General features: G+C 46.9%; 2 protein-coding genes and 1 long non-coding RNA gene across 5 annotated transcripts in view; 2 read left to right on the top strand and 1 right to left on the bottom strand.

The window, feature by feature from the left end:
- GFPT2 (glutamine-fructose-6-phosphate transaminase 2) overlaps positions 1 to 15,043 on the top strand; it is a 45,626-nt gene extending 30,583 nt beyond the window's left edge. The window contains exons 10-19 of the mRNA XM_070373503.1: positions 1,234 to 1,397; positions 2,790 to 2,885; positions 2,965 to 3,062; positions 3,334 to 3,454; positions 6,087 to 6,244; positions 6,385 to 6,499; positions 9,281 to 9,408; positions 11,303 to 11,470; positions 12,517 to 12,678; positions 14,192 to 15,043. Of these exons, the coding sequence (XP_070229604.1) occupies positions 1,234 to 1,397; positions 2,790 to 2,885; positions 2,965 to 3,062; positions 3,334 to 3,454; positions 6,087 to 6,244; positions 6,385 to 6,499; positions 9,281 to 9,408; positions 11,303 to 11,470; positions 12,517 to 12,678; positions 14,192 to 14,236 (1,255 nt within the window). The 3' untranslated portion in view covers positions 14,237 to 15,043. The remainder of the gene's footprint in view (positions 1 to 1,233; positions 1,398 to 2,789; positions 2,886 to 2,964; positions 3,063 to 3,333; positions 3,455 to 6,086; positions 6,245 to 6,384; positions 6,500 to 9,280; positions 9,409 to 11,302; positions 11,471 to 12,516; positions 12,679 to 14,191) is intronic.
- Positions 14,708 to 23,816, bottom strand: LOC138988499 (uncharacterized). Its single transcript, XR_011464749.1, has 2 exons — positions 22,002 to 23,816; positions 14,708 to 20,539 (listed from the first exon to the last, which is right to left on the bottom strand). It is a non-coding gene; the product is annotated as an uncharacterized lncRNA (long non-coding RNA).
- A 152-nt stretch (positions 23,817 to 23,968) lies between these two features.
- MAPK9 (mitogen-activated protein kinase 9) overlaps positions 23,969 to 25,494 on the top strand; it is a 68,113-nt gene continuing 66,587 nt past the window's right edge. Inside the window, exons 1-2 of one of the 3 annotated variants that reach the window (XM_070373498.1) lie at positions 23,969 to 24,200; positions 25,165 to 25,230. The gene's annotated coding sequence lies outside the window, so the exon portion shown is untranslated. The remainder of the gene's footprint in view (positions 24,201 to 25,164; positions 25,231 to 25,494) is intronic. The other 2 variants (XM_070373501.1, XM_070373497.1) reach the window with 2 other exon arrangements.

Here is a 25,494-nt window from a genome sequence, read left to right as displayed (position 1 = left end):
TGACCCAGGGCTCTCCTGCATTTGCAGGCAAATTCTTTACTGTCTGAACCACCAGGAAAGCCCGCCTTCATGGCTTTTGCCGTATCTGTGTACCACCTGTACTGTTGATTACCTTTCTTTTTCATTTACCATCTCAAGGGAAAAATCATTATTACTTTCCACACAGAGAAAGTTAGTTTGAAAATAAACACAGTGACTGCACATTTCATTAATGGATAGATCTTATATTACTTTCCACACAGAGAAAGTTAGTTTAAAAATAAACACAGTGACTGCACATTTCATTAATGGATAGATCTTATAGTTACCTTTAAGTTCCCCCCCTTTGCTTGCATGCATGTGTATGTGTGTATAAGAGAAGTCATCTGTCCGAATGAGTTTCCCTCTAAATGGATTTTGTTGTGTGCCTCCTCCATGTTCTTCTGTATTTCCTGCAAACAGGAGTTTACAGGTATCTAGAAGCTTGATCATCAGGTTTGATTTTTTTTTTTTTGGCAAGACTATTGAATAGGTAGTGTGTACTTCCATCAGAAGGCACTAAGTTTCATTGTCTTTTTGTAGTCTTGTTAAAATCCGCATCACCGGCCTCTTTCATCCATTATAAAGCAGCTCTCAGATTTTCATCTCTTTGTGTCAGTAGCCACTGATAGACCTTGATTAGGGCTATTAACAATTATAAGTTCATAGGTTGATTATTATAATTCTGTCAGTCCTTCTTTATTAGCTGTGTTTCCCCCCTATAAAGAGAAACTTGCCTTCTTAAAATGTGGTTATTCTGAAAGATAGATCATTTGGAAAGGCAAGATAAATGTTCATACTTTCCCTTTATGATTCAGAATAATGTGTTAGTTCTTGAACATTCTCCAAAGTTGACGTTGTTTGGATCCTGGTTTGAAGAAAACAATTATAAAAGGACATCTATGAGATTATTGGGGAAATTTGAACATACTGGATATTTGATGATATGGAGGAATAACTATTACTCTTAGACGTGATAATGGTATTTGAGTAGGATTACAAAATAATTCTTATCTTTTAGAGCTATAAGCCAAAAGGTTTACAGATGATTTGATGTCTGGGTCTGGCTTAAGGGGCGGGAGGTATGAATTAGTGTAAATATGGCATATCGTAAAGTGCAATTCAGTGCTACTGATACGGACCCACAGTTGAGACGCAGTGAGTAAGTGTCAAGGGTGGGCCCTGTCTCTGATACCCATTTTTTCCTTGCTCCAGTGCTATCATAGAGCACACCAACCGGGTCATCTTCCTTGAGGATGATGACATTGCCGCAGTGGCTGATGGGAAACTCTCTATTCACCGGGTCAAGCGTTTGGCTAGTGATGACCCATCTCGAGCCATCCAGACCTTGCAGATGGAATTGCAGCAAATCATGAAAGGCAAGTGTCTTTTGAGAGTCCCTGTGCAGCAACCTCAGGGGCATGTACTCTGTGAGGGAGACTCTCTTCCCTATCCAGGGTGGGCACCACAGCCTTCCTGCCTGCCCTAAGCACTGGGGTGGGGCTGCAGGTGGTCTGTGGTTCATGCAGCTCAGGATTGTGGGGTGCCTGGCCTGGCTACTCCAAAGGGAACTTCTGACTGTGTCCAGGTACCAGGTCTTCCTGCTTGATCTGACCCCAGTCCATCAACTACCTCCCTTTAGAACTCTCTAGGACACATTCCTACAGGCCTGCAGTAACAGGAGACTGTGGACTACTCTCTCCTTGCCAGGGGAGCCCGTCTTCCTGCACCCACACTGGTCTTCCTGCACACTCTTCTCCACAGGGCCACCGGGGTAAACTTTTAAGAGCGTGAATCATACCCTCTTATCCTGCTGCATAAAGCCCTCCGATGGCTTCCCACTGCTCCTTGAATAAAACCCTCCCAGCAACAGCCCACAACCACCCACACCCAGCCGGGCACCACCTCATGCAACCCTTTCTCACTATGCCTCTGTCTGCCCATCCCGCCCTCCTCACCGTTGCTCAGACAAGTTGAATGCTTACTTACCTGCAGGGGGTACTCACTCAGCTTCTCACAGGACCAGCTTCTTTTAATCATTTCCCCTGAAACGTCACTCCCTCAGAGAGCCCTTCCCTGATCTGTATCTGCAGCGGCCCCTACCTATCCTCACTTGCTCTGTTTGCTTCATGTCACTCTTTCTACAAGTCCTCTGTGGAGGGCAGCATTCAGAGACGCTGCAATGCTGGACATCATGCATCTGTTTGTCACAGAGGGCACTCCCAGCCCGTCTGCACACCTGTTGACAGGCATCAGGCATAACACCTGTCAGGAGGTCTGGGATAGTATCTGGTTTCATTCAGATCAGAGCCCTGGAAAAATGGTCTTTTTCAAAAGGTGTTTTTCTTTTTTGTTTCAATACAGAAGTTAGGAGTGTATTTGGTTTTGAAAAGTGGTCTATTTCCTTAGACTTGCTTCATGTGCACTTTCCTAAGTAGGGGGGTAGTAGGAAGTAAAGCATCGTACTTTCTTGTGGCCTTGCTAAGAGGAGCATGGCCCAGGAAGGCCAGCCACGCATCTGTTGCTTACATCCCTCCCTCCCTCAAGCTGCAGGGTATGATATGCACACTGAAGACAGTAATCATGCCTGACCTGACTCATCACCATGAGTCTCAGATGGGACAATACCTGGAGATACCCTTCGTAATCTGTAGTGGCCTATATACGTGTCCCTGTGACTGCATAACAACTTTTCTTCTTGATTAAAAGCTAAGCAGTGGTAGTGTAACAAAATTAAAATTGACTCATCTTGTTGATGTTTGTTTGACCAGGTAACTTCAGTGCATTTATGCAAAAGGAGATATTTGAACAGCCAGAATCCGTTTTCAATACCATGAGAGGTCGAGTGAATTTTGAGACCAACACAGGTAATCCCTCATCCGAGCCCTAGGCCTATGCGTGGTCCCTGTGTTGTGTCAGCATTAATGCCCTGCGTGTGTCCTGCAGTGCTCCTGGGTGGCTTGAAAGACCACTTGAAGGAGATCAGACGATGCCGACGGCTCATTGTGATTGGCTGTGGGACCAGCTACCACGCCGCTGTGGCCGTAAGTGCGACAGGCTGGACCCTCGACAGTGCCTGGGAGGCAGTGTCGGCTAGGGCAAGATGAGTCTTAGATCCTGTCCTGTGTCTGGGCTTCCAAATTCGTTGCCATGAGCCAGTATGAGAACTGGCGTGGAGCCCTTTCTCCTGCAGTTTGGCGTGTGAATGCCTGAATTTCCCTGCCCACCTGTACGCAGTGGTGTCTTAGAAGCTCAGCTGTCTTTGTCCCTGTAGTGTCCGTAACTGACTTTAGTTTCCTTTTTTGTTGGCTTTAGACGCGGCAAGTTTTGGAGGAACTGACCGAGCTCCCCGTGATGGTTGAACTTGCTAGTGATTTTCTGGACAGGAACACACCTGTGTTCAGGGATGACGTTTGCTTTTTCATAAGCCAGTCAGGTAAGGGTTGTGGTTTTCAGTAGCTCACCTCAGGGCTCTGTCCTCTCAGTGAGGCACCACACAGCTCCTCGCCTCCTCCATCCAGAGACATTCTCTGCACACAGATTGTGTGCCACATGCTCTGAGGCACAGGGTCATTTAACCCTCAGAGCCATCAACTGCTGTCCCATTTTATGAGGAGGGCCATGCAGCGAAGTTTTTCCTTCTCCTGACATTCCAAGTCCAGGACTTAAGAGCCTCCTCACTGAGGTACTCATAAATGTGTGCTGGGTTTAAATTAGAGGAAAGTTTCATCATGCTACTGGTTGATCGTACCTTTAAGAACTGTTTGGGCACCAGCAATCCAGCAGTAGGAGGCATAGACACTGTTCACATGTAGAGAGTCCAGACTACCCTCTCCCAGCTCAGGAAACCCTGTCTGGGTGCCTTTCTAACATTCTGGAGCGTTTGCTCCAGCTCAAGGCAGGACAGGGGGTCAGAGAGGTGATGCACAGCCATGTGCTTGGAACTCATATGCATGAGCTCTGGGAAAATTCTTATAACACTTAACTATGCAGAATTCCAAACCTTTATAGAAGAAAGACACATGAGGAAGCGCCTAGGCTAAGCAGTTATGTTATGAAATACCTCACCCAATTTGTATTATCAAAGCCACTTTAACCTCTCCCTTTCATTAGGTTATTTAAAAGTCAATATCAAACATGTTATTTTATCCATAAATATTTCAAAACGTATCTATAAATGATAAAAGAAAAAATATAGCACCAGTGTCATTATCACAACTGCAGCATTAACAGAATGCCCTCGTATCTTTTTATGCTGTTTTCAGTTTGAATTTTTAATAGTATTTCCATTTCAATGACAAGCTAAGAAAAACTAATGCTGACATACCCACTATCTAGCTGACCACCTCGTTCCCAGGTGCTGCCCTCTAACTTCAGTTGCCACTTACCTTTGGGTTTATAATTCTGTCAGAGCCTAAAAATGTTTCGTGAATTGGTGGGAGCCACTAACCAAAGAATGGAGGTGCATTTAATGTGGAAATAATGCAGTTTTACCTTATGAGTGACTTCATAGAAGGGGGTTAAAGTTTCATTTTGTTTAGCTCTTTACATTAAAATTTTTTAAACTATCAAAAATGGGGACACTGATGAATATAGATCTGTCCCCAGCTCCCAGCCCTGGCCCCCACTGGTGCTGAGAAAGGGCTATGTGGCCCATTGTGCTAGATGCAAGTCTGAGTGGAAACAGGAGAGGAGCAGTGGGCCGCAGTTCCAGCCAGCACTGAAACAAAGTCAGGGCAGCAGAGCCAAGAGTGGTGGCTGTGTGGACACTGAATGTTTGATTTTATGTTCTGCATCATGTCTAATTTCACTTGAGTTCTTTAGGACTTACCAACAGGGACTTCTTGCCAGTTTATTCATGAACCTATTTAAATTTTTTTTTTTCAATAAAAATAATTTGAGTCCACACTCGGAGGCTACAAGAAATGTTTTCCTTTAAAACAAGATCTGTTTGAGAAGCACTATTTAGGAGCATTCTTGCTTTTTAAATATTAAATTTCAGCCCATTCTGAATGAGGTCGTTTAGAGTCCAAAAAAGAATACTGGGAGCCAGGCCCAAGCCAGGCCTACTCCATCACCCACAGCTAATTGGCCTTGATCAAGAGAAGCGTTGATTTCCTCCGTCTCTGAACACCTCATCCTAAAAGGGAAATGGAGGTGATGCCTCCCATTGGGGAGGAGTTGTCATGAGAATTCAGTGAGACAGTGGATGAGAAACTACTTGTCACATAAATAGTAGCGAAATCTTGAATCTGAGAATCCACCAGGGCACAAGGCCAGACAGAGTGGGTTAAATAGGAAATGGGAAGTGAGATAACAGAAGAGTAAGTATAAACCACTCTGTCTTACAATTCAAGAAAAATTAGAGAAGACCAGGGACAAGAGAGTCTTAAGCCATTTTTAGAAAAACATGTCTCACATATTTTTCATGAAAACCTCAATTATGGAATTTAAATGTTCTGTTTAACATTCAATCACACACAAACTTTTAATAAATTCCTTCCAAGTTAGTTCCACTTACGAATCAGCTTTCATCTTCTAATTACAGAAATGATCACAGTAAACCACATTAACTGCATTACTAAACACCCAAGTGATCAAGTGACTCCCATCTGCCTCTGTGGTTGCGGTCCCCATGTGAAGGCCCCATCCAGTTGAATAATTTACCAATTTTCGTGAGAAAGGTTTTAACATCCCTAGAACATGCACTTCACACTAAACAGTAAAATGAAAAGTGATAAATTAATTTCAAACTTTGAATCCAAATCCCCACGAATGTTTTATTTCCTATTTACTTTTAAGACTAAAGAATTCTCCTTTTTTCAAGATCTAAGTGCTAATTGTGTCTCTGGCGTTAACAACCCTTAAATAAAGAACATCTTACATTAAAAAAGAGAGAGAATCAACTAGAAAAAATTATTGAGCACACATTTTCCATTCTAAGCACACACAAACTGTGTCTGGGCACCAATTTCTGCCTGAGAGCCAGAAGTAAATGAGTCAGGGGTGGAGGTTAAGTCTGGCAGAGCCACATAGCTGTGAACTGAAAAGAAGGACCTGTGTGGCAGGGGAGACTGCAGACACCCTCCTGGCACTGCGCTACTGCAAGGACCGCCGAGCTCTGACCGTGGGCGTCACCAACACCGTGGGCAGCTCCATCTCCCGCGAGACGGACTGCGGCGTCCACATCAACGCAGGGCCGGAGATCGGTGTGGCCAGCACCAAGGTAGGAGCCACGTGGGCACCCACAGGAGGGCCTCCACTGGGTGGGTGGTCCTGGAGGGGAGCCCCGGGATCTGTCTCATCTTGAGTGGTCACCACATGCACATTGCCCGAGTTCTGCCAGCACCACTGTTCTGTCCTCAGGCTTACACCAGTCAGTTCATCTCCTTGGTGATGTTTGGTTTGATGATGTCTGAAGACCGCATTTCACTGCAAAACAGAAGGCGAGAGATCATCCATGGCCTGAAATCTCTACCCGGTATGTTCCAGAGCTCACCTGCACATTGTCAAATCCTGTAGACTGTTCCTGGCTGCTCCTTTGCCTGACTCTCTGCATAAATGATACTGTTAATCATTCCTTTCTCCTCAAAACTTCTCCTTACTGCTAAACTCCTGTAGCAGCCCCCCACTGGGCCAAGATTCCAGTCCACACTTGTCCTCAGGCTGCGGAGCCCTGCACGCTGGGACCCTGTGCCTCTGACCCTTTCCAGCTCCTTTCCTCTCCGGGGCCTCCCTCACCAACCTTCTGGTCTGAAGCAATGCTGAGCGCTTTTTACCAGAAGACATTTGTCCTGGCTCTTTCTTCTACCAAAACCCTCTTCCTCCAGCTCTTCATATGACAAACAGCTCCTGTCACCCAAGTCTTAGCTCAAAAATCACCTCCTGAGACCCTCCTTGGCAACCCTAATAGGGGCCTTAATCCCTGCTTGCTGCTGCTGCTGCTTAGTCAATCAGTCATGTCCAACTCTGTGCAGCCCCATGTATTGTATCTTACCAGGCTCCTTGGTGCATGGAATTTTTCAGGCAAGAGTACTGGAGTGGGTTGCCATGCCCTCCTCCAGGGGATTTTCTCAACCCAGGGATTGAACCAGGTCTCCTGCATTGCAGGCAGAATCTTTACCACTGAGCCACCAAGGAAGCCCAATCCCCTGCTTAGCTCTCTATAAAACAGGAGCCCATTTCTTTTCTTTATATCACATGCCATGATTTGAAATTGCCTGTTCTTCTGTGTATTGACCTGTCTTCCCCAGCCGTGTCAACTTAGCGAGCACCAACCCTATCTGTCAGAGTCACTGCTGGTTTCCAGGTGTCCAGCCAGGGCAGACAATCAGTAGTTGCTCAGGAAACACACAAGGAGTGAATGGCCCCAAGGCTCTTCTGGGTGGAGCCATTCCCAGTCTTACTAGAGTTTCTTCTGGAACCAAGAGCAAAGAGAAGGCAGTGAGGGAAAACCACTGGGTAACCATGCAAGGCCTCAGGGTCTGAATCTGACCAAGACAACATGCTAAAAGTTTTCTTTTATTAACAAGAAATAAAAAATTTTCTTTTATTAAATTTTTATTAAAATTTTCTTTATTACCAAGAAAAGTGTTTTAACTTTAAGCCAGGTAATAATCCTGCAAGAACAGGACTCTCTTCTGGTAAGTGGGCAGTTATCAAGATGTGACCCGAAGATCCTGGGGGCATAGAAGACCCTTTCAGTGGAAACTATTTTTGTAGTAATGAGGTTTTTATGATAAGAGGACGCTTTGCCTCCTCACTGTGTGGACACCTGCAGTGGCCCTGGTGGTCGCCACTGGTACTCTTAGCAGAGTCTTCAGGGCCGAGGCAGCACAACGTTCTCATGACCAAAATGCAACAGCTTCACTTAGGGGTGTCTCTGATTATGTGGCAAAATGCATTAATCTTACTAAATTGTAACACTTTTTAGTATTCTATGTGACAAATAGGAGGTATGTAGCAAGTGCTTCTGCTGCACCCTGAAGTCTGATGGTGGTTCCAGAGGAAAGCACCCTGTGGTTGACTGAGTAGCAAGCTGAGTTGGTACTTGGCAGACATTTTCTCAAAAGTGAACCGAGTTAGCCCCAAACTTCGAGAAAAGCTGATGATAGTATCCATTGCCGATGATAACCTTTGAGCTTTCAACCAAAACAGGATCTGGAAAACTTGTAGGTGTCAGCTCGAGTGTGATGACCTCCCAATACTCAAAAACATCTCTGATAAGCCCACAGTGATTTTAACAAGTCTTATTAAAAAAAAAAATATTTTGTAATGCATGTGTCCATTTTTGGAAGATTTGAATAACCCAGTGAACCAATATTTTGCAAATGGCCAATGCAGTGTTGCAAAATTATGCACATGTAAAAGATCCATTTAAGTAAGTACACAATAGACTAATACATTTTAAGTTGACAAAGTAGGAAATTTTTATTAATATGATCTCCCTTTTAAGAGATTGTCACTTCTTAAGTTTGTTGTAATATCAAAGACATTCACAATTATTTGAAAAAGTTATTTAAATACTCGTTCTCCAACTACAAATCTGTGAGGCCAGATTTTCTTAAACCAAAAAACATATTGCAATGGATTGAGTGAGGAAACAGATAAGAGAATCTATCTTCTATGAAAAAGTCAGGCATTAAGGATTTACAGAAATGTAAAACAGTGCCACTCTGCTCACTGTTTGTTTGTTTGTTTTAATTTCATGCTTAAATCGTTACTTATAAATGAGTAACTAATTTTCTCAGTTTCTAATCTGGTAAATATTGATAGATAAAACCCACAAAAATAAAGGCTCTTAGAAATTCACAATAAATTTTAAGATTATAAAGGAATCCTGAGACCAAAGAGTTTGAGAAGTGCTGGTCCATCTCACACAGGCTTTTTCCAGACACAGCACATGGCCAGATGAGGGGTATTAATCTGGAGTGTCAGCTCTGGCTGGCCAGCTGGAGGTTTAGACAACATCCTCTGTTGTCTTGCCTGTAAAATGGAGCGAGAAATAACACTTCCCTGCTTACCTTCTGTGCTCAGGAAAATATGAGCACAAATATGAACCACCATCACAATAAAATCCTAGCCAATAACACAAGCTGTTTCCCATAATCTGCATTTAATTTTTTTTTTTAATGCAAGGGAGACAAGCGTGTAACCGATGTGAGTTCGGAAGCCTTGTCTTATACACCATGACTTTTCTTTGTGAATCTTGCTTTATAATTGGTGTGACTGGCTCTCCCCCTCTGCTGTGTGCCTGACTTAGAGCTGATCAAGGAGGTGCTGTCCCTGGATGAGAAGATCCACGACCTGGCCCTGGAGCTGTACACACAAAGGTCACTTCTGGTCATGGGGCGAGGCTACAACTATGCCACATGCCTGGAAGGAGCCCTGGTGAGCACCCTCTGCCCAACCCCCTCCTCCACTGGCCCCTGAGTGAGGGCAGGCGCGGGAGACACCCCAGGAAACCCACAGGAAGGAGGACAGGGCGTTGGGCTGGGGAGGGCATCGCTCTCTGACCCAGTGTTCCAGCCCTGCTGACATGGAGATGCAGGCTCCTAGTCTCCTGCAGAGAGGGGCTGGGTGCCCGAGAGCCCTGGGGTGTTCGCCTGCACCAGGCGCTATCTGGGATAGCCCATTCATACCTCATGAGCATCTTCTGAGAGACTGGCAGTTATTGTTCACATTTGACCCAGGAGGAAATTCAGCCTCCAAAAAATTCACCTTGCTCAAGATTACATAGTAGAAGTGATCAACATAAAATTCAAACTCAGTTTAAAAAAAAAAAATTTGCTTTTTTCTATTACCACAAGAAGTCTGTGTGGGAGGATTTGGGCACACCAGAACTGCAGGGTAAAGTCTCTACACAGTTTCCCCTGTTACTCCTCAATCTGCTGAAGTGAGGTGAGATCCTGCAGGAGATAGCATAGAAAGCCCTGCGTTTTTTTATATCAATGACTGGCTGTTTTGCCCACTGCAGCAATAAAGATGTGGCTTGAAAGAAAGCTGATGGAGTAGGGGCAAGATACCAGGACCACAGGGCTACTAAGAGGGCGGAAGGAGATGTACAGAGACCCGAGCCTAGAGCTTGCCTTACTCACTATCCACTTGCTGTTTACGGATCAGATGATCAAGCAAGGTAAATTGGAGACAGTGTCAGAAGTGTGGCAGCATCTATAACTCAGCTAGACTCCCCTCCTCTCCCTGTGGGAGCAACTGCCTATACCCCCCACCACCCCCATTTGGAAGAATGATGCCACCAGTGGGAAACAGAGTATTATAGGAGGCAGGGTGTTGGGGTGCGGTGCTAGCCCTGAGTTGCCAGATTGCAGGAAGCTTCAGCTCCCACATCCTTCCAGTGCAGATTCTGGCACCTGTGAGGGGCCAAGTACATAGCTTCTCAGGAGCAATAGACTTAATGCTCGGGTGGGGCACCCTCTTGGTACCCCACAGCCATGCCTCTGCTGTCTATTGTGGGGTGCTCAGCTGCAGCTCCTGAGTGTGCTGGTGAAAGATGCATATTCAACTGTGTCTCCAAGTTAGTCCTGGAGGAAAGAAAGAAGCTTTTACACTGCTGCTGGCACAAGTCCGTGGCCCCTCTGTGGTATCTTGGGTACAGTACTTCCGCCGTCTGCAGCATCCAGAGCGGAGCCGCACTTCTGACAATGTTTCCCTGACCCAAGTAGTTCTAGGGGAGTTGAGCAATGTTTTCTTCGACACTCTCACTAGTTCAATGACGTGGGTTTAATAGTAACTGAAAAAAAAAAGGATCTCTCTAAACATAGGGGGAAAACTCCATTAACACCCCAGTGTGTGTCATTTTGCTTGATAGTTAAGTTGGAGCAACACTTTAGAAGTTATTAATCGTCTAGAATTGAGGGATCGGTTAATCAGATAATTAAATGAAGGTGTAGAATACAATGCCATCATTACAAACTATGACTGTTAGGGAAACCATGGGGCTGGCTCAAAAGGGAAGGGGACAAGCTAGACTGATACTGACTTGCCCATCGTGGTGGGGGCAGGGTGGCTGTGCCCCAGAGCTCGACTGAGGACACAAGCTGTGTGCTGGGCTTTGTGCATGCGCTAGGCAGCAGGTAACCCTCTTCCCTGGGCCTGGCCTCACTGGCTACCCTCAGTACCACTGACCACTCCAGTATGTCCATCTGCCTTGTGGGCCTCAGCTCTCTGCTCCCTGGATCATCCTTCCCCTGGCTTCCCTTTCTCCCCACTGGATGATCTGCTCCCATTAGCAGCATGACACTGATTCCGCCTCATGTTTCCCCAGAAAATTAAAGAGATAACCTACATGCACTCAGAAGGCATCCTGGCTGGAGAGTTGAAGCACGGCCCCCTGGCGCTGATTGATAAGCAGATGCCTGTCATCATGGTCATCATGAAGGATCCTTGCTTTGCCAAATGCCAGAACGCCCTGCAGCAGGTCACAGCCCGCCAGGTGAGGGCCCTCCGGCAGGCTGGGTCACTTCTCTCCTGTTCTCTTACACTCATGCCCACCTCACCCACTGTTGGCCAGCACCAGCAATGAGTGTTCATTCCTGCTGGTGAGCAGGTGTGAGCACATACTTCAGGGGTCCCTCGTGCATGGTGCACATTCAGAAAGGGACTGGCCAGCCTGCAGCCATGCCCACAGAAACTCCTAGATGAGGCCCAGTGATCCAGATGACCTGGGGGTTCCTGGATCCGAGACATGAGACCAAAGGAGGTCTGTTGGAGATCCCTGGGGGCAGTTCTGATATTGGCCACCCAGAGTTAGATTTCACAGGTGAAGGGCTCTGTCCTCCACAAGACCACCCTCACGTCAGCCACCAACTGCAGTCTTTCAGCTTCCCAGCCCACCCACATTTCTGACCAACTGGATCCAAATTCAGGAGTTTCCATTACTGAAAACGCCCCCCATCCCCAGTTGCAGTAATCTGCTAGACTTTGGAAAACACAGGCTGTTTCCTCTGCCCCGAACAGTCTTCCCACCTTTCTTCAAGCAGTTGGCCTCTCATCATTCAGGTCTCAATACAAATGCCTCCTTTTCAGAGAACTTCTCGAACCTTCCCACTGTCTCCCAGTCTTGTTACGGGGTTTTACTGCCTTGGTGACATTTATCTGAAATTCACTGCTATTTATTGGTTTGCTTATTGACATTTTTGTTTTCCTACCACTTGACTATGAGCCCCTAGAGTAAGGGGTAAGAACTGCTGCTCTTTGCAAGGCACACTGAAGCCACTCAATATACGGGTGCTGAATTAATGCAGCAGGAGACTGCCCCACCACCACAACCACGGAAGCATAGGAACCTTTTTGACAAAAGCCTCCAAATTCTTTGACCTTTACACAAATCAGATATATCACCTGACTCATAACTCCAGCAAAGACAAAAGATCACAATATTGTTATTGCAATATGTTGATCTTAGAAACTCTGCTGTGTGTGACGGATTGCTCCTTTCAGAGATAACCTGCATCTTGTGATCACATTTTTCTGTCTTAGGGTCGCCCGATTATACTGTGCTCCAAGGACGACACTGAAAGCTCCAAGTTTGCATATAAAACGATCGAGCTGCCCCACACCGTAGACTGCCTGCAGGGCATCCTGAGTGTGATTCCACTGCAGCTCCTCTCCTTCCACCTGGCTGTACTCCGAGGATATGACGTATGTCTAAAAATTGCACCTCATCCAGCAAAGGGGAGAGACATAATCCCAGAGTTCCATTTGGTTCTTAAATACTTACTGGGTATAAATATTCATAAGGGAAATATTTTCATTCAAAATAATTTTTTAAAGTAACTTATACCCCCTGAAAACAACGACAGGAACTGCAAGATGTGTAAAGACCATATTAAACCATAAGCTCCTCACCCAGAGGCAATTTGATGAGCAAATTTAATATTTTATTTTGGTCTTTTCCTTGTGCCTGTAAATTTTTAAAGATTTTTTGAGATAATATCAAGGATGAAATTTCACAACTTTCTTTTTAATACATTACAAGTGTATACAACACAGTACAAGTTCTCAGATCTTGAACTTGTAAGCAGCATTTGATCGTTGCACAATATTCCACCACAGTCTTATAACATAGATTTTAACAATGACTTAACCAGTCTTCTGTTGTTTAAACTGTTTCTAATCTTTTGGAATATCTGCATAAATAACAATTGCAGTGAATTATCTTTGTGCATATATATATCTTCCTCCCATATTAGAAGGTTTATCCTCAGTCTAGCAAATCATTCAACATTTTGGGATTCCTATTTCAATTTCTGTTCCAGAAAAGAACCAATTTATGATCTCACCAGAAAGTGTGTGTGCATATAGAAGTTTTATTACAATTTTGTTTTGAGGAGCTTTAAAAAATACATATCAACACCAAAAACAATATAACAAACATCCAATGGTACATACGTCATCCATCATTGACAATCGCTAGCATTTTGTTATATTTGTTTCTTCTCTTCTTTAATGTTATTGTAAACAAAATAAGACCCTGTAGATAAACTTGAAGCCCCCTTTATCAACCATCCTCAGTCACATTTCCTTCCCAAGCCCCACCTTTAACCAATATTTTAGTGTGTCTACTTCCAAGAAAAGTGAATTTTTAACAGTACAAATTGAGCTGCTGCTGCTGCTAAGTTGCTTCAGTCATGTCCAGCTCTGTGCAACCCCATAGATGGCAGCCCACCAGGCTCCCCCGTCCCTGGGATTCTCCAGGCAAGAACACTGGAGTGGGTTGCCATTTCCTTCTCCAATGCATAAAAATGAAAAGTGAAAGTGAAGTCGCTCCTCGTGTCCGACTCTTAGCGACCCCGTGGACTGCAGCCTACCAGACTCCTCCATCCATGGGATTTTCCACGCAAGAGTACTGGAGTGGGTTGCCGTTGCCTTCTCCAACAAATTGAGCTAGCTGTTTTTAATAGCATGAATCATATCCTTTTAATAGTGTTAACACTGCATGACACATATCAGGTACACCATTAACATTTACTGAATAAACATAATTGTTTCTAGAATAAGAAATCCCTTCTAAGATGCAGGTCTCAAGGAGCTCATGGTTGGAGGTGCCCAGGAATATTCATCTTCCTATTGTAAAGTACTTTGAGAGCTGGCTTTACAACGCAGTGTGTTGCTGAGACCTGTGGGTCTGAGCAGCTACCTTCTGTCGTTTTAGGTTGACTTCCCCAGAAATCTGGCCAAGTCTGTAACCGTGGAATGAGAACGTAGAGGAGACCACTACCACCTTCAAGACCTGTCCCAGTGAAACCAAGTGGGAAGAAAAGCTGGCATTCGGCGTGTTCTCAGTAGATCCCGATAGAGCTTGACAGCTTTGATGTGCCTTGTACCCAAGTGCTTTGCTTACAGCAGGTAGTGTTTTCTCTGTGTCCTGAAGTCGCCAGAGGAGAAGGGAATCATTGTTTACACATGGGGATCTGAGCAGACTCTTCCAATACCGTGCAATAGAGATACAGCTCTCTTCAGAGTAACTGTGAACCTTTTTTAACCAACACTAAAGACAAAATATTTATAATGACAGTTGTATAGCTTTTAAGTTATTTTTCTAGTATGTGGCTTTCTGTAGCCAACGGTGCCCTCAGGCTACCCAGTGCACCCAGTCCCCTGGCAGGGAATGTACATCTCAGATTTGAATGCCAGGCATTGCCCCTCTGGACTCTTTTCTCCTTTCCCATCCTCTCTTGGCTGCTACCGAGTCCTGTCCTCTGACCTCGGGGAAGCGCCCTCCCACCATCTTCCTATGCCTCCATAGGTCCTATCAGACCTCAGCTCCTTTCAACAGTGTCTTCTCATCTTAATCTCTCTGACTCTCCAACTTCTCTCTCATCTCATCATGGTTCTTTTTAAGCCCAGGCAGCATTTTGGTCCCTGCTCCTGCCCAGAGTAAAAACAGCCTGAAAAATCCCATGCAAGAGAATAGTTTCAAGTGGGCTACCTTGCCCTATGTTTAAAAGCATGCACAATCAAAGTACTATGCAATTTTAAGACAATAAATAACAGTAAAATTGTGTGTGTATGTGTGATTTTTGTTAATCTTGTTCTTTTTGTGTACATATTTTTTGAGGGCTCCTCAAAAACTGAGCAGTAACTCATGGGGGCAGCCCTGTTTCTTGGTAGCCACTGGCATTGTCCCCATACCCATGACCTGTGTGCTTCTAGGAGGAAAATGAGGACTGTGTTAACAGGGTGGAACAAAATGCAGGAGGTTTGGAACTCTGGAATGAGAATCCACTCAACAGATGTTGGAGGAGGTTGGGCCACGAGATGCTGCTTGAGATGGCTGCCCAGAGCCTGCACACAGCACACAGAGGTGAAACTCAGATTTGTACTTTTTTCCCCAATGATCCTATAAAGTCACCAATTTTATTAATAGAATCAGGCAGGAAGATAGAAAGCCAGAGAGCCAGCTCTGGAGTTGGAACTTGGCTCCCTATGAAAGTGCTATCCCAGACTGCACGAATGGTGTCTTCACGGCCACTAACTGACATGTGGGGCTCTAGAGTACCAGCAGACCTTAGTTCTGGATTACCTGTGGGCTATCCAGTGACTTTTCCTCCCCCTTCTAGGCTCTCCCCTGAATAACAGGGGTTGGAAACCTGGGAACTACGTTTCCAGCTGAATTCCACCAGCGAGAAGCACTCCTGGGAGATTTGAAAGTTTAGAAATTGTATTATTCATTGGGAAATTCATATCACTTATTTCTGCTCTGGCAGAAGTAGATGGGGAGTCCTATTGTGGCCCTTAGCACCAATACACCCACTGTGGCAGTGCTCCCTAAAGCTCACCCATCACTCAGTGCTCCATGCTGTGCTGGCCACCAACAGAGGCTTCCTGGGGCTCCTCCAGCATCCCACTTCTGAGAGCTTGCAGGAACCCAGGGGCCCTGATGGCATTCTCAGACCTTCCTTCTGCCCTTCTTACAAATAAATAAGGGTGTAAGTTCTGCTGGAAATGCCTGCTCTGGTTTCTGTCCTCCTGACCAAACAATGACCAGTACAACTTTTGAGGTTAGGAGACTACAAACTAGCCAGAACATCTTTATCTGAACAACAACCAGAAAAAATGTATTTCATCCTTCACTCCTGAGGTGATGACCACCCTCACTTCCATACTAATCGATCCCTTGCTTTTCTCTATAGTTGTGTTTATCACATTCACACAATAATACTCAAACAAAACTACTACCTAGCCTTGAAATCAGAGGACAAGCACACACCAGCCATGCAGAGAGAGAGCAGCACTGCCCACACTGGGCAGAGTCTCCAGAGGAGGTGAGCAGAGCAGGCTTGGGTCATGGTCTGACTTGTTTCTCTAGGAGGTGACAAGGCCCTTTCTGGGGGAACTTGCAAGCAAAACCATGAGTGAGTTTGAGAAACAGGGCTCTCCACAGTTGGGTGCCTAGCAAGACTGAGGTGTCAACCAGGTGCTGGACATGCAGCAGAAGCCTGGTCAGTGAGAGTGGGCTGCTCTGTCTTCTATTCCTGAGCCCGCCATGGTCTACTTCCTGCTCTCGGGGAAAAGCAGAAAACCTCTGTGAGGGATATGTGTCCTCAGCAGAGCCTAGGAGGAGAGACCCTCATTATACATGGTCAAGTCAAGTACTGATGAGAATCTGGGCCAGTTCTCCTGAGCATTCTGTCCTCAAGTAAAGACGGTGACCTGATGGAAATGGGGGTCTTGCTGATGACAGTCCATGTGGTTCAGCTGCCCTCCCCATCAGTGGCAGAGCTGTCACTCTGGGGTCACCTTTCACCTTCCTCCAGGAAGTCCCGCCTCATCACTCATCTCTCTTGCTTCCTGTCTCTTATAGTCTTCTTTTGAATTCCCTTCTTTGTTCTGGTGGAGCACATCCTTCTTGAGTAAAGATGCTGGGAGGTAAATGTTTTGAGGCCTAGCATGTCTAGAAATGACTTTATTACTCATACTTGATTAAAGGTTTAGCTAATTATAGAATTCTATGTCAGATAAAAATATTTCTTTCAGAATCATAAAGGCAGTGATCCCTTATCGTGTTCTCAGTATTGCACCTGAGGAGTCCAAAGTCACTCTGGTATGCCTTTGTCAGTGACCTCCTTATTTCCTTCTTTTTGTTCCCTGTGTTCTCAGATATCACAACAAGGTGCCTTGGATCTCTTTTCATTTAGTGTTGATTTCAGTCTGGTTACTCATAACTGTCAGGTCGGGTTGTTTTCTTGAGTTACTTTTTTGTAGACTTCATTTTTCTTCTCTAGCCTTTCTGTTATTCAGAGGTGAAGCTGCTGAAGCATATATCTCAGAGGTAGAGCCTTTGACTACAGAGGTCAAGCTACTAGAATGACCTATAATTTCTTATTCTTTCTATTATTCATCTTCTCTTTTTGTGCTACTAATTGGGAGGTTTCTTCAGTTTTCTCTCCCAACCTATTACCAGATTTTTCATTTCTTCCAAATGATTTAATTTCCAAGAGCTCTTTTTTTTTTTTTTTAGCTCTGATGTGTTTAACTAAAGCCCATAATTTATTCATATGTCCATAATTTGTCTCTAATTCCCTTTTCCTATTCAGGGATATCACATGTCTCCTTTTGGCTGAGTTTCTCAGACTTCCCTTGTTTGTGATTACTTTGACAGTTTTGAGGACTATTGGTGGGTATTTTGTAGAATGTCTTACACTTGGATTTGTCTGATGCTATCTTCATGGTTAGACTGGTGCTCTGTGTTTTGGAGAGGAAGACCTCAGAAGTAAAATGCCATTCTCATCATTTCATATCAAGGGTACATACTATCAACATGTCTTATCAGTGGTATGTTAAACATGGTCACCTGACTGAGGCAATGTTTGTCAGATTCTCTATTCCCCAGGGCTTTCTGGGGAATCCACTTTCCATACTGAACTTGTTAGAAGGGAGCCACAATGCCTACCCCACACTTAAAGAGTAAGGGAAGTAGGCTTCACTTCCATAGGAGGGACGTATCCATATAAATTATTTGGATTTCAGTACAGATTTGTCTGTTCTTCCCTACTTTTTTGTTGTTAAATCATCTATTTCTATTACTATGAAACTCATGGATATTTATTTTTATTCTTTGAGTCACAACCTAGAACTAGGTTACTTTTATTTTGTTGTTCAAATTTTCCAGCGATGGCTACTGGGAGCTCCTTCAGCTGGCTCCTGTGGCACGCCCCCTTGTTTGTGGATGTGCTTCGGAAGCACTTCCTTTATTGCCTACAGCCTGCTCTAGGCTCATCTTGGATATTCCCAGCCCCTGCCCTAGAATCAGCCTTTGCTCTAAGGACCCCTGGTTTCCTTTATTTGAGAATGGCATTAGAAACCAGACCTAGGCTCTGGGTGTGCTACTCCTAGGATGTCATCACTTCTAAGCCATCTCAGCTGAGAGCACAAGACATACTTTGTGTGCTGAATTTTTTTTAATGGTGGTTCTTGTTTCAAGGCACGGAAAAGGCAATGGCACCCCACTCCAGTACTCTTGCCTGGAGAATCCCATGGGCGGAGGAGCCTGGTAGGCTGCAGTCCATGGGGTTGCTAAGAGTCCAACACGACTGAGCGACTTCACTTTCACTTTTCACTTTCATGCATTGGAGAAGGAAATGGCAACCCACTCCAGTGTTCTTGCCTGGAGAATCCCGGGGACGGGGGAGCCTGGTGGGCTGCCATCTATGGGGTGGCACCGAGTCAGACACGACTGAAGCGACTTAGCAGCTTGTTTCAAGGATGCAATATTTTTTCATATCCTCTGAAGCCTGCAAAGATTTTTTTTTTTTTCTTTTAGAATTTCCTTCTCTACATAGCCTGTTTTTCTGTTTGATTTGTCTAAGTTTTCTTTGCCATGTGACCTTGGACTGTTCAGTCAGATTCAAGGTAGGCTGAACAGTCCTAGGCACACAGTGGCACTTATTTTGATGCCGAGATTCACCGCTGGTCAATGTGGTAGGGGACCTGTGGGCAGATGGAGGGTCAGGCCTTTCCTTTAGGCTTCAGGGTTGGTCAGACTTGCAGAAAAGTTTTCTAGTCCCTTGCCTTTGGGCAAGGGTCCAGCAACTGGTACTCTGGAAAACACCTGGAAAAGGAGGGCTGAGGATCACTGCATTCAGTCATGGGGCCATGGGTTCCCCATTCTCATACAGCTCCCATACTTTCAGCTATGCCCCCGGCTCAGACACCCTGTTTCTTATCACTGGAGAGTAAAATCCAGACTTCTGCCTTTCCCAACTGTTTTCTACCCTTTCTCTTTCCATGTCCTCATATGAGACTGACTGACCAGCATGGGAGTGAGAGCCCTGAAGGGCAAGCTATCACAGTCCTCCTATGGGGGGTTTTCAAACTTGATTTGAGACAGAGAGAGCAGAAGGTGACATGGGAAGAAGGAAGCTGACACAGGAATGCGATGGGACAGAAAGCCTTCCTCTGGCTGCCAAGGCCTCACCCTAGCTCTCAAGCCTGTAGTACTGAGACCAGCTTTACCCCTGCAATCCCTCAGGTGCTATCGTGCAGGAAACTCCCCACATTGTCCCCATTGGTTTAAATGCAGTATGGCTTTCTATAACACAACTGAGACAGTACTGATTTGAACCCTCTGGCACATCTCTGGTCCTGGTAAGGGCTGGGGAGAAGACAGAGAAGGGCTTAGGGGAGTGGAGGGAGAGCAGGCCATGTAGGGGGAGGCTGAAAGCCCACTCCACATGGAACCGAGGTTCAGATAAGCTAATCCCTTGCCCAAAGGACCATAACTGAAGTGGAGAGCCTGACCGGAACCCAGGCGAAGAGGCCCATATGGGATGGGGAAGTGGGCAGTGTCTGTAGTATCCAGGGCAGGGAAGGGCAGCCAGAAACAGATTCTAAAGGGCCTCCTCATGAGCAGGCCAAGGGCAGAAGTCCCCAGTCAAAAACCAAGCCAGGTTTCCCGCTCTGACTACTCCTCCTCACTCACCCCTATGGCCTATCTCCAAGACCCAACAATTCCACCTCTTAAAGTTTTTTTTCCTTTACATTAAGTTTGCTTTGTATAATTTACACACATTAAGTCATCTTTTCTGAGGTGCACAGTTCTGAGTTTTGATACATATACAGTCATATGCCTGTGTGCTAAGTCGCTTCAGTCATGTCTGACTCTGTGCAACCCCGTGGACTGTAGCCCATGAGGCTCCTCTGTCCGTGGGATTCTCCAGGCAAGACTACTGAGTGGGTTGCCATTCCCTTCTCCAGGGCATCTTCTCAACTAGGGATTGAACCCATGTCATAGTCATATGAGGGCCACCATAATTAAGATACAAATAGAGTATACCCAACAGAAATACCCCAAAGGAAAGCTGACTGTGGGAGAATTGATGCTTTTGAACTTGGTGTTGAAGAAGACTTGAGAGTCCCGTGGATTGCAAGGAGATCAAACCAGTCCATCCTAAAGGAAATCAGTCCTGAATATTCATTGGAAGGACTGATGCTGAGGCTGAAGCTCCAATACTTTGGCCACCTGATGCGAAGAACTGACTCACTGGAAAAGATCCTGATGCTGGGAAAGATTGAGGGCAGGAGGAGAAGGAGATGACAGAGGATGAGATGGTTGGATCGCATCACTGACTCGATGGACATGAGTTTGAGCAGGCTCTGGGAGTTGGTGACGGACAGGGAAGCCTGGTGTGCTGCAGTCCATGGGGTCACAAAGAGCTGGACACAGCTGAGCAACTGAACTGAGCTGAACTGATCATCCCAAAAAATTCACTTGTGGCTCCTGGTAATTATCTCCCCCTGCCCTCTACCTTGACCTCTGGCAACCACTAATATGACTTTGCTTTTCCCAGAAGGTCATATATATGGAATCATGTGGTCTTATGTTTGGTTTCTTTCACTTTCTGTTTTTAATACTTTTCCTTGTTGTGCACTTGCCATCAGGCCAGCTGTCAGGCAATATTCTACTGCACAGATATATCACAGTTCCTTTCCATTCACTGAATTATGGACACATGGGTTGTTCCTAGTTTTTGACTGTTTTGAATAAAGCTGCTATGAATATTCTTCATGTGAACATGCTTTTATTTCTCTTGGGTATATATCCAGTGATGGCATTGCTGGGCAATATGACAGGTGTATGTTTAATGTTATCAGAAACTATCTAACTGTTTTCCAAAGTGGATAAACCAGTTTGCTTTTCCACCAGCAGTGTATGAGAGTTCCACATCATTGCCAACACTTGCTATTGTCTTTTCTAATACAGCCATCCTATTGGGGTGTGTAGCGGGGTGTGTACTGATAGTGGGTTGTAAATCAATTTGCATTTTCTTAAAGTTTTGAAACAGTTTTAAAATCAGTTCCTTCCTCTTGACACCTGCTGCCTTGGCCCCAGGCCAGCTGTCATCTTCTCTTACAAGGGCTGTAGCAATAGCTCTTTAATTGGTCTTGTGATCTTAAGTCCCTCATCCCTGAAACTTCATGTGCCTTAATGATCTTTCCAAAACAAACATCCCATCACATTGCTCACTTCCTTTCTTAATACTCCACAAGAGCTGCCCATTACCTCTATAGCCAGGTCTCCACCCTGTGATGCCCCAAGGCCATGTAGGTAAGGGGTGAGTGAAGTTGCAGGCAGGTGTGGGTAATAGGGAGTTAAGACTGTGGTGAACTAGGGGCTCTCACCTAGTGGGACAGCTGCCACTTAGTTCCAGCTGAAACTATGGTAATATGAACCTCACGTTGCCAGAGCTTTAACTATTAGGCAGACAGTGAAACCAACAATCCGAGAGTTTTCAAGGTGAAAGCTCCCAATTTTTAAATGTTGGCAACTAAAAAACATAGAAATATAGAAAAACTCTCAGGGTTAAACAAGGCATTCTGGGAGCTGAAGCCAGCCTATGGGCCTCCAGTCACCTGCGCTGGTCCACCCACCTCAAAGCCCTCATAACTTTCCAGTATCCCTTCTCCATCTCCAGCAAGAATAGGTGATGTGTGGTTCCCTGAACACAGCGTGCAGGTCTTACCGCTGGGTCTGAACGCTCTGTCTGTCTGAAGCACTGGCCCAGCACATTCCTGCTGGCTTTCCATCTTCAGCTGGGGCTTCCTCTTGTCCAGGAGGCCTTCCTCAACTGCTCTTCCCCACCTGGCAGGCTAGATCAGCTGTCAGTCATGCCCATACATTCCCCTCTCCCCGATCCCTACAGTTCTCAACACACTTGTGGCAGGATCTTCTCACTTGTTAGCCCCCACTGGAGTTCTGTACACTCTTCCAAGTACAGACCAGCTCCCTGACCCCTATCCTGTCACTTCGGCTGTGTCCATAAATGTTCACTGTACGCCATAAGCCGGAAAGCAGGATCCTTTCAGAAAGCTCTACATGAAATGCTCTCCTCTGATGGAGTGAATATGTGTACAATGATTTTTGGAACTCACTTTGCAAGGGGTGATTGCTGCAAAGTCAGGACTGCAGTGTATCTGAGAACGGGTGCTCCTTCCTAATCTGAGAGGCACCGAGGAATGCTTCTTTGTAAACCAACAGTTCTGACAGCCAGACCTCATTAGTTTCCCATAATCCTTGATGGTGGCAATTTTTGCTCCCTGTTTTCTGTTGTGCATCCAGAGCAGGTAGCAGTATGGTTGGGTGTGGGCAGGAGCCTATCAGGTGGGCCCTTATCAGTGTAGGCAACACTCAGGAACTACAACTTCAAACAGGGATGAGCCATACTTAGTTTTAGAAAACTCGCTCTGGTAGCCAAGATCAGGGTGGCCTAAGGGGAACTCTGTACCTGGATCCCTTCCTCTACACTACCCCTCTTCTGAGGTCCTGGTACCCCCAGCCTGGCCCTGGGTCACAGGCTTGCCAGCCTCCCCAAATTCTGCCACTCTGCTCCGTGCCCCTTAGCTTCCCCATTTGCAGGGTCCTGCTCCTTCCCTCCAGTTTGGCCCCTACCCTGGCCACCCTATGAGGACTGTTCTCCTTTACAGTTCACAAGTTCCTCCATCCCCAAAGTCCCCTCACCCCATCCACTGACCTCCGAGATTTTCCCCAATGGGTCCAACCTTCGTGCCTCACTTCTAGCTTTGCTTATAGAAACACGGATCTGACAACAACTCTCCCATCATTTCACACCTTCAGACCTGCTGGAACCAGATCCAGAGGCTAGCTGAGGGAGACGCCTCTGAAGAAGGTCACTGCCAACAAATCACAGGTCCTATGGGCCCTCAGCATTGCACTCCCTTCCCTCCATTTGACTCTGCCATTCTCCTCTGAGAAGACCCAGGAATGAATGCTCCTTTGTAAAACCACAGCTCTGACAGCCAGATCTCCTGAGTTTTCCATAATCCTTGATGGTGGCAATTTTTGTTCAAGAGGCTTGAACTCTGCTCCTGGCTCACCAGCCAGTCTTCTCCCCTCTGTCACTGACCTGCCGGGGCCTACATATGGCCATCTCCTCCCATGCCCCTCCTCGGCTTCTGGCAGCAACCTTCAAACTCCTTCACAGTGAGCAAAGGAATCCAAGGTCCATTCCTCTCGTCTCCACGTCCTCGCCGCCTCCGCCTCCCAGTCCTGGACGCCAAGGCCCCGGCTTCCCCTCGCCCTGGCTCTCTCCTCAAGGACCTTCTCGGCCTTCCTCCAGGCCGACTCGCTACTGTCAGTCTGCACCTGCAAGCCCAGCGGCCCGGCTTTCGGTCCCGTCAGTACCCCTCTCCATCGCCTCCCAGCGCGGTGTTCGGCCGCCGCACCGAGGGCGCCTGGAAAGCTCAGTCAGAGCGCCGAGCCGGGCTTGCGTCAAGAAGACGCGAAGAGATCGGCAGCGCGGCCGCCGAGCGCCGCTCCCAGAAGAACTGGTCAACCAGCGCCGGGCTCGGCCCGCCTCCCCTCCGGAGCCGCCCGGCAGTAGCCCCAGCCCCGCGCGCGCGCGATTGGCCGCGCCCGCCCAGCTCTCCGCTCGCTGATTGGCCGGCGCGCGGGTCGGTCAGGCCGGGCGCCGCGGCGGCGGCTGCAGCGGAGGAGAAGCAATCCAGACCGGAAGGGTCTTAAGCGCCCCGGCGCCCCTCACACCCTTTGCGGCGGCGGCGACGGCGGCGGCGGGGCGGAGCGGAGGAGAGCGGGGCGGGGCGGCCGGCCGAGCCCGGAGCAGCGGAGCCGCGAGCAGCTAGCGCGCTGCGCCGCCAGTCCACCCGCCTGCCCTCTCCCTCTGGCGCGGCGGCGGGGAGGCGAGGTGAGCCCGGCGGGCGGGTTAGGCCCAGCGGGGACTCTGGGACCGAGCCTCGCCGGGGAGGGGCGGCGGGAAGGCCGCGAGGCCAGGCTCCGCGAGGACAGGGTGGTGCGGAGCGGGAAGACCGGGTTCTGTGGGGTCTGCGGGGTGCTGGAGACCCCGGCCGCAGCCCCTCTTCCTCCAGGCTGCCGCAGTCACCCCCTTACGCCCGGCTGTCCGCGCCCCAGAGCTGCGGGCTCGCTCCCCGCTCTGGCCCCGGCAGACCTGCTGTAGGGTCTGTGGGCGCCCCCTCCCCCGCCCCGATTGTTTGGCACCCAGCTGCATACCTCCTCCCGGATGCTCTGAGCCTGGGATCTGATTCCTGCGACCTTGGCGAAGGCACTGATCCTTGCTGTTCCTCTGTTTTCCCCTAGGCAAAGTGGGGGAAATGTCTACCGTTTTGGACAGTGTTGTTGTCAAGCTCCATGAATGTGTGTGAAAGGCCCTGGGCAGGAGCCCGCCCGGTGCACACTTGTGGAAAATTGGGCGGGATACTGCTCCTTGCTGGTTTGAGTGTAGCAGAGTCCGCCCAGAGTCCCCCATCCTCGTGCTCCCCAAGTGCCTTGTCATTGCAATACTCGGTGCCCAGCAGTGCCTGAGCGGGCCCTGACCAGCTCACCCCCGACAAGTCCCCCAACCCGGAGCACTGGTCTCCTAACCTACCCATCTTACTGGCCTTGAACCCTCAGCTCTGTTTACCTCAGGACCTTTGCACTTGTATCCAGTGATTGGAGTTGCCTCCCGGATCTTTGCACAGCTGACTCCTTCTGGTCCTTCTCCTCACATGTTTCAATTTACAGAATGCTTTCCTTGACCACCCTTTCTCCTCCTTTAGTCATTCTGTCTCATTACATTACTTTTCTTCCCAGTATCTGGTTTGAAACTATTCTATTGATTTGCCTGTTTATTTTCTGTTTCTCCCATATAGCTTTATGAAAACAGGTAGTTGTCTGATTTGTCCACTGCTTTATCCCCAGTGCTTAGAAAGCACACAGTAAGTATTCAGTAATATCAGTTAAGTGAGTAAATGAATGAATGACCTTGCCACCCTGTTGCCTCTGCTTTCTGTTTATTTAGTGACTTCTGACTAACTTGTGAAACTTACATGCAGATGGTAGGTTGCTTTAGTTTTGTGAAACATTTTAATGTCCTTGACCCCTTTATTTGGTAACTATCAGAACAAGCTGTAATATAAAATCTGACATTTTTATAATGTTTTAGCTCTAACTTCCTTCCTCGCATTCAGGACACATTGAAT

Source organism: Bos mutus, chromosome 7, assembly GCF_027580195.1.
Source record: "Bos mutus isolate GX-2022 chromosome 7, NWIPB_WYAK_1.1, whole genome shotgun sequence".
NCBI classification, from domain to species: Eukaryota; Metazoa; Chordata; class Mammalia; order Artiodactyla; family Bovidae; genus Bos; species Bos mutus.
Note: the sequence above shows the minus strand (reverse complement) of the source record. Positions and strands in the feature narration are given on the sequence as shown.